The following is a 12743-nucleotide window of genomic DNA, read 5'->3' on the forward strand; positions in this document are numbered from 1 at the left end:
GACAAAAAAAAAACAATGGAATCTTGAAACTTGCAGGAAAATGGAAGGTACTAGAAGAAACCATTCTGAGCAAGGTAAACAATCACAAAAAGACAAACATGATACGTACTCACTCATGTGGATTTTATACATAGAGTAAAGCATTATCAGCCTACAATCCACACTGCCAGAGAAGCTAGTAAACAAGGAGGACCCTAAGAGAGACATACATGGTCCCCTGGAGAAGGGAAAAGGGTCAAGATCCCCTGAGCAAATTGAGAGCATGGGAAGAGGTGGGAGGGAGCTAGGAGAATGAGAAGGGAAGAAGAGGAGGGATGCAGAGGACATGAGGGAGCAGAAAGATTGAGTCAGGGGAAGAACTGAAGATAACAAGAATGGAGATACCATAATAGAGGGAGACATTTTAGGTTTACAGAGAAATCAGGCACTAGGGAAATGTCTGGAGATCTATAAAGATGACACCAGCTAACAATCTAAGCAACAGAGGAGAGGCTACCTTAAATGCCCTCCCCTGATAATGAGATTGATAACTCACTTATATACCACCCGATAGCCCTCATCCAGCAGGTGGTGGAAGTAGAAGCAGACACCCACAACTTATCACTGAACTGAACAGGAATCCAGTTGCAGAGAAGGAGGAGTGATGAGCAAAGGGGTTCAGACCAGGCTGGTGAAACCCACAGAAACAACTGACCTGAACATCGGGGAACTCTTGCTCCCCAGATTGATAGCTGGAATACCAGCATGGGACTGATCCAGACCCCAGGAATGTGGATTTCATTGAGGAGACCTCAGAAATCTACAGGACCTCCTGAAATAGTTCAGTACTTATCCCTAGCATAGGTGTGGACTTTGGGAGCCCATTCCACATAGAGGAATACTCCCTGAGCCCACGGGGGTGGGCCTAGGCCCTATCCCAAAGGATATGATAGACTCTGATGACACCCTACGGAAGGCCTCACCATCCATAGTGGGGCGGGGGGTAGGGGAGGACAGGAGGGAGAAGGGAACTGGGATTGTCATATAAAAAATCTTGTTTCTAATTCAAATTAAAAAAATCTGAAAGAAAAACAATAAATAAAACTGTGCCATTTTGAGGTGACTATGGCTCTCTTCCTTTTAGCATGTCAATCATGGATTCCTGGTTGGCTCAAGGGAAACATTTGTTTCCACCGGAAAATGAAACAAAATACATCTCTTTCCACCCTGACAATCATCTTGAAAACATGTTATCTTCATAGGTGCCAACACTGATTCAGTTATCCTACCTCCTCACTCTTCCGGAAGTATGCAACCACTTCCAGGGTCAGACAATTAAGTCACTTACAGTGTATCTTTGTCCGAGGACACATTATGTGGCCCTAACAACATTCAGGGGACCCCAGAAACTCAGGGCATTAATGTTCCACCCAGTCTGAGGAAACCAGAGGAGTGACATTTTCACTAATGCTTTTGGACCATTTTCCTTCTGTTGCTGTGGACTGTTCCTTCTCTCTCAGCATACATTCTAGAAGCCCCTCCCAAACACACTGCTCACCCCCAAATCCTTCTTTCTAGATGCCCACACCAAAATACCTGAACAGTCATTGCAAACCAGCATTGCTACTGCAGAGTTCCCCTTCTGAAGGTATTTTTATTATCTATGAAACCCTGAAAAACTAATGACTCAAAAAAGGGACTCCTCCTTGACATAAATGAAGGGAATTCTTAATGGGACTTTACGATTAGTGACAACAGGGGAATCTTGATACAAATACATGACAAAATATAGAACTTTTTAAAACGCTATAAGTTTTTTTCACTTACTTCCTTTGCAAGTGAAACTAAATTCATTAAACCCTTCTTTAAATAACTGGCCTGCGGCCTAATAACATTGGCACCTATTTTAATTATAAACCCTGAAAGCATTTTCTCTTTTAATTACACTTTTAAATTCCCAATTGAAGGTGGAAAGCTGCAAATTAACTCTGAGAATACAAAATCTGAAGTCAGAATCCACAGGGAGATGAGTCACCTACACATTTATCTTATGAAAGTCACTAGATAAAAATGAAGTTTGCCATGTCCATGTAAAAAAAAAAAAAAAGGCTTGTTTCTTTTCTCGAAGGAAGTGGCCATTGAAAACTCTTGTTTTTCAACCCATGCACATGGTTTTTCTCTCCATCTTCTCTTCTTGGACTCATTTGGATGACTCTAAATTCATTTCTTTTGGCTTCTTTATTTTGTTGTCTGCCTTGGTTCCCAGGTTATTTCAAGGTAAGGTCAACTAATCCTTCACAAGTTGCTAATGAGAACAACCGTCCAAAAACACCTACATAATGAAACAGCCACCTGCCCTCCACCCAAGTCAAGCTTCTCCCCTCATCTCTGTTGGACTGTGCTCAGAGCACACACTGCCAGCTGTCACAGGGCTGTGTGTTCAGGGTTTATGATCTGCCCCTCCCCCCACTAGAAACCAAGCTCCAGGAAAGCAGTAGCTCCAGGCAGGTTTTCACTGCTCCTTCTCCATGCCTACAACAGTGCATGGATTCAGTAAGCACTCAAAAACAGTCTGGATCAACTGAACTATAATTTTAATAACCAAAGTCAGGCTGTTTATAATACAAAAATACTGGTTACTGTGTGGAAAGCAAGAAAGTATAACTTCATCCAGACAAGAGGATAAATTCATTTATACCACAGGAAATAAATGAGTAGCCAACTTACTTCTCTCTTGATAGGTAATGTGCTGGGTAGTTTTATGTCAACTAGACACAAGAAATGGTTATCAGAGAGAAGGGATACTCAACTGAGAAAATGCTTCTAAAGGTCGGCCTATGGGTAAACCTGTACATCATTTTCTTAGTTACTGATTGATATGGGAGGGCCCAGCTCACAGTGGGAGGTGCAAATCCTGGACTGGTGGTCCTGGGTTCTCATGGACCCCAGACTGATAGCTGGAAAACCAGCATGGAACTGATCCAGACCCCCTGAACGTGGGTGTCAGTGAGGAGGCCTCAGCAATCTATGGGACCTCTGGTAATAGATCAGTATTTATCACTAGCAAAAGAATGGACTTTAGGAGCCCTCTCCACATAGAGCGATACTCTCTCAGCCTAGACACACAGGAGAGGGCCTAGGCGCTGCTCCAAATGATATGACAGACTTTGAAGATCCCCCAATGGATGGCCTCACCCTCTCTGGGGAGCAGAAAGGGAATGGTATAGGGGGTCGGTGGGGGCAGGGGAGGAAGAGGGAACTGGGATTGACATGTAAAACAAGCTTGTTTCTAATTTAAATAAAAAATAATAACTAAAATTTAAAAAAAAAAAGAAAGTAGGCTGAGCAGGCCATGGGGAGCAAGCCAGTAAGCAGCATCCCTCCATGACCTCTGCATCAACTCCTGCCTCCAGGTTCCTGCCCCGTTTGAGTTCCTGTCCCTGCTTTCCTTCAATGATTGACTATGATATGGTAGAGTAAGCCAAATAAACCCTTTCCTCCCCAAGTGGATTTCGGTCATAATGTTTCATCCCAGCAATAGTAAGCCTAACTAGGAGACCCATAGGCAAGTCATAAACAGCTAGGCAGATGTACATCCACACATACACCATATATACCTTAAGCTATATATAATGTATACATATATTTTACAAGATATGTATATCTATTCATATTGTTTAATGAAAATCTCTATTAAAGTGCTCTATACATATCTTCACAGTCTCATGAAGCCAAGACTGATCTCAAACCTGCCAAGGATGGCATTAAATGTATTGGGATTACAGGGATGTAGAACCACATGCAGTTTTTGCCATTTTTTTTAATTCAATGTGGGAGATTAAATCCAAGGCTTCATGTATCCTGTGAAATGAACCTTTCCAGCCCCACACTCACCCTGTGTTCCCAGTGTTGCAGATCTATCCAAGGTCCTCACACACACGTGCACACATACACACACACACACACACACACACACACACACAACTGTTCTACTATAGTACTGTGTCCCCAGCCTTAATCATAATAAATAATAGCACTGTAGTATTTTATGGAATATGAGAAGATGCATTTTGAGGACTACATTAAAGTAATAAACAACACATAAATATGATGCCAACTTATATGAGTCATTTTCAAAACTAAGTCCATTTTAGGTCCTCTAAATTTGAGTTCAGCTTCTTCCTACATGTGTCTGTCAGTCTCATGTCCATGCATACCATCTCCCCTGGAGAATGACTTGTTGTTTATGTGGGGGGGGGGGTGCATGCACATGTTTGCAGGATCATGTGTCTGTATGTATACATGCCAGGGCAAGATGTCAGATGTCTTCCTCTATTATATATTTCTTTGAGACAGGGCCTCTTACCAGACTAGATGATTTCTGCTAGGCTGGCTGGCTAACGAGCTTTTGGAATCCAAGGCTGGGGATATAGGCACATGCTGCCATAACCAGGGTTTTTCACTGGTGTGGGGATTTGAACTCTGGGCCTCATGGTTGCAGAACAAATGTTCTTTCCCATGGAACCATCTTCCTAGCTCCTCAGTAGGCTTCTTTCTTTTTTAATGTATGAACTGATTATAAATAAACTGTGAACACGATTCCCCCTTCCCCATAGCCTCGTAGATCCTCCCAAGGTGCCTAGCCATCCAACTCCATGCTTCCCCGGCACTCATTAGAAAACACACTTGTTTTATTGCTAGTTTTTTTGTTTTGAATATATATGCTCAAGTGATGAAATTGCTACTTATAATGAAATCAAAATTCTAATCAGCACCTACCCAACGCAAGGTCACCCAATGGGTCCCCGATCACCAGGAAAACGAAAGCAGGAAATAATAACTCACTCCAATTTAATTTATGTTCTCACTGTAAACTCAGTACTCATTTTCAAGGAGGCTTCAATTAGCTAGTTTACAAATACAAATTAAGCAACTCAGGTAAAACTACCTTCTAAGATCAACATAAATTATGCAAAATGGAGAATGTTCTTCTCTCAAGGAAATCACAATGCTGAAAGGGGAGAGAGCACACACGCGCAGTACCGGGCTAGCATTCACAAAGACCTGGGTCACTTCCCCAGACCCAAGAGGAAGAGAAGGACAAGGAGGAGAAGGAGAAGGAGAGGAGGTGTGCAAATTTAAAACATCCAAATAATAAATATGGAAGATCACCTTGTTGAAAAACATTGAACAAACAAGAGAAGACTAGACATACAAACCTGGCCTATGTTGGCAGATGTACCTATAATAAACAGCAACATACTGTACACCTGAGCCAGAATTCGACTGCAATCATCTTCTCTCGAGCCACATTCCCTCCCTCCCAGCACCTCTCCACTCCAGACAAAGGAAACCTGATGCTTCTGTAACCAGACTCAACAGCAAGGTCCGGTGTACTAGAGACTTGTGAACACACTTCTGTGGGGATGTTCTCCGGGCTTTGAGAATGCACCCTGCAGAGATTTTAAACATATATAGCTTTGAATATAGACCAGAGGTTACCTTAACTTTTGCTATAGTTTTATAGCCAGCAGGGATGGTAGATGGCAAGTTTTTCCCATGAAAAATCTGGAATATCTCATAAGAGGCTTCAGAAAAGAAGCCTAAGTCTATAAGGATCTCGGCCTATAAAAGAAAGAAAATATTTTATGTTAGTTTCTTCTGCTTACAAAATACAAATTTGAGAGGAGAGTCATTAGATTCTGTACTCAGAAATGCCTGTTTCATAGTGGTAGTGTGTAAGGAATCAATGTTCACTGGTCAGTGAGTAGATACTAATACCTAATAGTGTGCTTGTGAAAATGCCTGTTTCTATGTGCTACTGCACATAGAAACCACACAGCTAACAACAGTGAGGACCATTCACAACAGGCTCTTATCAGCCATTGCTTACTTCATCAGAGGCAGACACAAAAATATAACAGCTATGGAGAAGTTTTAGAAATGAATTAAACTTATCTCTTTGTTCCCATGGTTCCCATGGGAATCTGAGTAAAAACAAAGTAAAAATACCCCCAATGTTCTTGAACCCTCTGAGGAATGTCAGACAAAAGCACAGTATGTCAACATGGAGACAACTATTAATTTTCTTATCTATAATTAACAGTGTCAGCTTTAAAGGCATATGATTAACAACTTTAACCAGTTGGTAGCTATACATTCCACCAGGTTTGTTTTGATTACAATTTAGTTGGACTAAGTCCGGAAATTCAAGGAAGGGAAGTTGGCATTCAACATGTTTACTAACCATCTCTTGGACAGCATGCCCACTTGAAGGTTGGAGTCCCCTGAGATTCACAGTTAACCAAATGTAAGTGACACACGTGGGTCTTGCACAGTAAGAGAAGACTTAGAAGGCCAGCAGTGGTGGCTCACACCTTTAATCCCAGCACTAGGGAAGCCAGCCTGGTCTATAGAACAAGTTCCAGGACAGGCTCCAAAGCTACACAGAGAAACCCTGTCTCAAAAAACCAGAGAGAGAGAGAGAGAGAGAGAGAGAGAGAGAGAGAGAGAGAGTCTTAGAGTCTTAGAGGTGTTGACAAAACCTGCTTTCAACAGTGAGGTCTCAGAAAATTTCAGTGAGGAAGGACCCTTCAAGAGAAGAGTTGGAAGTCATGTAAAGGAGAAAGAAAACATGCTGAGAGGACCCTGAGTACAAGGTCATGGGTCCTATGTGGCTGGAGATGGGGGAGGGCAGTGGAGAGAGTTATAAAGTGGACACAGGTGGTTGCTAAATACAGAGACCCTGCAGACCACAGTAGGCATCTCTTTTTGCTATATGAAAAAGAAGTTACTAGAGTGATGGGTTTGACAATGAACACTTGAAATCCTGGTGCTTGAAGGACAGAGAGTTTCAAGACAGCCCTCATTAGAGAGAGAGACTCTGGCTTAAAAACAAACAAATGAAACCACAAGAACTGAGGGTGTATCTCAAATGGAAAGTTCTGGCTACAATATGCAAGGCCCCACATACATATGAATGAATACAGAGAATAAAGCACAAAATTAGACACACACATGCACACACACACACACACACACACACACACACACACACACACACACACACACACACAAACCCCACATAGAAAATGACAAATCAATTTATCTTCAGCATTCCAATACACCACAGTCTCTGTTCTCTTTTCCATACCTGGCTTAGGAACTTCAAGAGAGGAAATAAAAAAGGCAAGTAAGGAGAAATTGATTGTAAAAATGACATGAAAATAAAGCATGAAAAGCCAGAAGACTGTTTTTAATGGGAAAGAGAAAGTCACGTGCCTGTTGAGCTGTGCATTGAAGTTTTTACTCAAGAGATGGTGGTCTCTGTCCCTGTCATGCCACCCCCACTGCTATCAAATATCAAAGCAAGTATTTATGGAGCTAGATGGACTCTTCTGGACCCCAGGTAGCCATTACTTTCACTGACCCCTATAAGAAAATATTCCTGAAGACCTCTGTGTGGTCAGAACACTGTACCAAAACATCAGCCAAGGCTACCTCTGACTTCATTTCACCACATCAATCTAAGCAATTGAAGCAACAGCAACCTGTATTGTGGATACAAGCCAGAGGACAATGAGAATTAGTCATCAACCAAACCTTCATATACCTTCAGAGAATGTTTGAAATGTTGAGATCAATCTTTGATGGGGGTAGCTGGTCTACAGTGAAGCAGAGCAGCTGGTAATGAAGACATCTTTCTATGTTCCCTGGAAGAATCTACTGAACTCTAGAAACTCCACCACTAGATCTATAACAGCCTCATTAGTCAGGGGGCATCATTACTTTGTGTTTCCCAACTCTGGTGTTTCTACAAATTCCATTCACACAGACTGTCACTTCTTCCTTTGTGGGATATATCTTTTTGACTTGCATCTGTCAAGACTATAATCCCTCCTAGTCAAAGCTCCAAATAGGTACATACATAGTTCCTCACTGTCTTCAAAACTATTTTATGACAAAACCATGACCAAAGATCAAAGAGAGATCTCTGTCTTGGTTTAATTTGGTGAACTATGGGCTTATTGGGGTTATTTACAGAATCATGGGAAACTCAAAGGCAACTATATCATCAGAAACTACCCTGGACAACCCATGGCAGATATACCACTGAAGAATCCACCTGTATGGTGCACAACTCACAAAAAGCTACTTTACTGAAGATTCCCAGCCCAGCTAATTGTTTATCTATAGAATTATCTCCAGGAGGGCAGTGGTCTAATGAAGCTGAGCTTCAAGAACCTCCTCATTCCTCCAATGAGAGACTGTTAATAGGCCTGTTCTTGGTTTTTGGGGGTCTTCTGCTCTGATCCAAGACATCAATGGTCATATACAACCTGGAGGAAACAGCTACCTCAAGAGGAAATAACAGCTGTTTGTTATTTCTCTTTTTAACCTCTATAGTCTCCCTGCTCAGACCTTCCATTCCAATAGCACAAAACTACTTCTGTCCCTTAAATAACTCAAAACTTTCTCAACTCTGTATCTTTCCAAGAATGTTTTCTTTCCCACTCTTTTAGCTGTCTTGGTTTCAAGTCTAAATTCTACCCATTTAGAGAAATCCTCATACCTTAAAGCCATTTGTTTCATGTTCAAACTTTTGGGAACAATTCTCACCACACGTACTTGCAAGTAAACAAGTGACAAGTGCATATGTTACCAATTTATAGTGCATCCCATCTCTGTCCCCAGATTTCATGTCTTTATAATAAAAGTCTGTGAGTTTTATGTCTTGGACTCACTTTACTAACAGAGGGCTTTTAAATAAGTGTATTCAGTAAATCTTTTCAAAATATTATTTATTTATTGGGAAGCTATCTCTGTACATGTATGAAAGCCAGAGCAACTTGTGGGAATCCATTCTCTCTACTACATGGGTTCCCAGGCCCACACTCTGGAATATGTATGGCAGTGAACACACACATAGACAGTAGGCACTTGACAAATGTCTAAAAACTTAAAGTTCAATCTAAAAATCAACTAATGAATATCAAATGTGTGAACTTATTACCAAAGATAATACAGGGAATTAAAAGATGAATAAGATACAGATCCTAGCCTTGAGAATATTGCAATCTTGATGATGGGGGGTAGGTTTTTAAAATGTGCTATTAAAGTTCAAAAGCAAGATAATCCATGAGTCAGTAATTCAGATGGAAAGCCAGACCTTTTCAGGGTCCACATGAATATTTATGAAGTCCTTAAAGATTCATTTAGATATAGAAAGCAGTGGACTATTCTCCAAGGCCCAAAATGTCTAGATGGAGATACAGGTTACAGAGAAGGCCAATTTCTCCTCACTGAAAAACAGGAAGGATTTGGGGGAGAAAAGCAGAGAGTTTCCAAAGGAGGGGGAAAGTGGTATGTCCCAGGGTTCTGTGTGGAGGTGATCTGGAGCCATGTCCCAGTGTGCTGTGTAGAGGTGATCTGGAGTAGTGTCCCAGGGTGCAGTGTGGTGGTGAGCTGGAGTGATGTCCCAGGGTTCTGTATGGAGGTGAGCTGGAGTGATGTCCCAGGGTGCTGCGTGGAGGTGAGCGGGAGTAGTGTGCCTGGAGTACTGTTCTAGAACATAAGTTCTTCCAGATCTGGCATGCATTGCTTGTCCCATCTCAGTCTACTGATGCCTGAGGACAAGTGCAGTGTGAGTGTTTACATCATGGATGAAAATTGCAAAGGTATAAATCTGCTGTCTTACAGATCCAGTTTATTATTTTATGAATGTGTGTGTGTGTGTGTGTGTGTGTGTGTGTGTGTGTGTGTGTGTGTGTGTGTGTGTACCATATACATGCCTGGTGCTTGAGGCAGCCAGAAGAGGAAGACACCAGATCTCTTGGGACTGGAGTTAAGGACAGTTGTGAGCCACCACATGGGTACTAGGAATCAAACTGTGGTCCTCTGGAAGAGCAATCAGTGCTCTTAAACCTAAATCAGCTTTTCAAACAATCCCTTTGTGAAACATTTCTCACATGAAGTTGACTATATCATGACATGAGAGGAAACATGCAAAATGATGGCCACAAATAGTTTAACCTCAAGAATGGCAGATAGTCTATTTTTACTGTTTCTCTTCACTTAAATTTCTCCACTTTCAGAATGTTCATTGAAGGAAGCTACAGAAACAAAGGCCTAGGTGAGTATGGTCTGTGCTTACATGTTAAGTGTGTGTGTGTGTGTGGCGGGATAAGGATAGGGTTGAATTCCACATTAGCACTCAGGAGGTATAGAGCAGGGAACAAAACTGCAGGACATTGAAATGACTGAAATGATTTAAGTACAGAAAAAAATAACCCAACGGCAAACACCCAGCACGGGCTGTAGGAGAAGAAGTTGGATATACCCAACATCCTTAGGGTTCCCATGCTGTGTGGTGGTCAGGTCAAGAACACATGAATCTCTAAGACAGAATAAACAACTGAGGCCTGAGTTACAGATGGAACTGTCCGCTCTTGTTCAATCAATTACCAGACCAAAGAAACTTCATACACCATGTTGTACACAGCAAGCCCTCGGGAAAAGAGTTTAAGAAACCAAACCTGGGAGTTCCTACTTAGAAATTGGCACCAGGAAGCCAGTTTCTAAGTAGGGACTCCCAGGCTGCCTGGCGCTGGGTAAGTCTTGTTCTCAAGTGCAGCCATTACTTATTTTACTGTGGCCCAAGTACAAGGCTGCCTAAAGCAGTTCTCAACCTGTGGGTGCCTGACCCCTTTGTGGGCTGAGTGATCATTTCACAGGGGTCGCCTAAAACCATCAGAAAACAGAGATATTTATGTTACAGTTCATAACAGTAGCAAAATTATAGTTATGTCATAGCAACAAAAATAATGTTATGTATGGTTGGGGTCACCACAACAGGAGGAACTGTATTAAAGGGCCGCAGCATTAGGAAGGTTGAGAACCACTGTCTAAAGCTTCCTAACTGACCATCCTTTACACTTTATTACACTGGAGGGCGCTATGTTTATTACATTCCTTATGATATGACCAAATAACTGACAGGAAACAGCATAAGTGGGGAAGGATTGGCTCTGGCTCATGGTTTAAGGGGTGTAGTCCATCATGTCAGAGAGGACACACAGGGGCAGAAGGCTCCATGTGGCAGGGCTGTGAGTAGGTGCTGGGCACAGGTGCTGATCAAGGAGCAGACATATTAGATGGGATCCAGGGCATGCTGTAAGGCCCATATCCAGGGAACTACTACCTCTGATTTGACCTCATCTCCTAAAGTCTACAACCTTTCAAAACAACACCACCAGCTGTGGGCCATCTTCAAACACAAGGACCTGGGGGATATTCGGAGGTCAACCTGTAACTAGAGCATTACTTTTAAAAGATTTCTTAAATTTTTAAAAATTATTTATTTTTATCTCTGTATGTGTGTACATGCATGCCTACATGAATCTGTCTGTATAGCACATACATCCAGGAGAACACAGAAGCCAGAGAGGTTGTTGGATCCCCTAGAACTGGAGTAACAGGCATGTGTAAGCTGTCATATGGGTACTGAGAACCGAACCTGGGTCCTTTGAAAGATCAGAAAGTGCTCTTAACCACTGAGTCAATTTGCAGTCCCTTATATATGTTTTAATTTATAAACACGTGTCTATGTATGTGTATATTGTGCCCAGGGAGGACTGAAGAGGACATCATTGACTCTCTGAGGCTGGAACTACAGGTCGTTGTGAGCTGCTCAAGGTGGGTGTGGGGAATTGAGCTTAGGTCCTCTGGAAGAGCTGTATGTGCTTTTAACTGCTGTGTCATTTTCCCAGGCCCAAACTGAATTATTTTTATATCAGCATGATACCATGTTATCAACAGCTTATTTATAAGAATCAGAATCAAATTAAAGTAAAGCAGTATCCTTAAAAGATAAAGAATGTCAAAAGTATTAAAAGCCTGGAACATACCTTCAGGATTCTTGCTTCTAGATTTCTGACTATGTCTTGGCAAATTACAGTCACAAAATATTGGTACAATGCAAGGAGAGGCAGAACCTATCAGGAGAAAAAAAAACATTCTTTGTTTTAAGATATAATTTATCAATTTAATAGACATCAACTATAGGATTGTTAGACAAAGTATTGCATTTCTACTTTAGCAGAATAAACCACTTTGTATAAATAAAATGGTCTGCTTAGTTGTATTAGTTACCTTTCTTATCACTGATAAGGTGATAAAATTCCTGGCAAAAGCAAGTAAAGGGAGGGCAGGTTTATGGCAGCTGAGGGGTACAGGCCACCCTGGTGGGGAAAGCATGGCAGCAGGAGCGTGAGGCAGAGGTTCCACAATGCAGCCTCCCTCAAGAGGCAGTGAGATAAGCGCTGATGCTCAGCCTGCATTCTTTTTATTTACTTCAGGACCCTGGTCCATGGAGCAGTACTGCCTATATTTAAGGCGAGAATCTCTGTGTCAATTATCCTCATCTAGAAAGTCTCTCACAGCTATGCCTAAAGGTTTGTTTGCATGGTAATCCCCAATCCCATCAAGTTAGCAACCAAGATTATCCATGGCATTAGCATATGCCTCCTAATTTTACTAGACCTTGAAGATGCTACCAGAAATGCAGAGTTCCAAGACCATGCTATTTGGAACCACAAAGGGAGGGGTCGCATCTCTAAGTACACAGAAGTTCAAGTACAACTAATTATCTTCAAAGTGTGTGGGGACTATGTGGAAAGTCCTAGCAAACATGCTATCAAAAACAGGAGAACTTAAGTTCAAAGGACTTACATTCATGCCTCCCAGCTAGCTGTTACTTATGCACC

General features: G+C 41.8%; 1 protein-coding gene across 1 annotated transcript in view; it reads right to left on the bottom strand.

The window, feature by feature from the left end:
• The window catches only part of Cfap54 (cilia and flagella associated protein 54), a 293678-nt gene that overhangs the window by 122101 nt on the left and 158834 nt on the right, over positions 1–12743 (bottom strand). Inside the window, 2 exon segments of the mRNA XM_035451711.1 lie at positions 5482–5604; positions 11886–11972. Of these exon segments, the coding sequence (XP_035307602.1) occupies positions 5482–5604; positions 11886–11972 (210 nt within the window).

This window comes from Cricetulus griseus (assembly GCF_003668045.3).
Source record: "Cricetulus griseus strain 17A/GY chromosome 1 unlocalized genomic scaffold, alternate assembly CriGri-PICRH-1.0 chr1_0, whole genome shotgun sequence".
Classification (NCBI taxonomy): domain Eukaryota; kingdom Metazoa; phylum Chordata; class Mammalia; order Rodentia; family Cricetidae; genus Cricetulus; species Cricetulus griseus.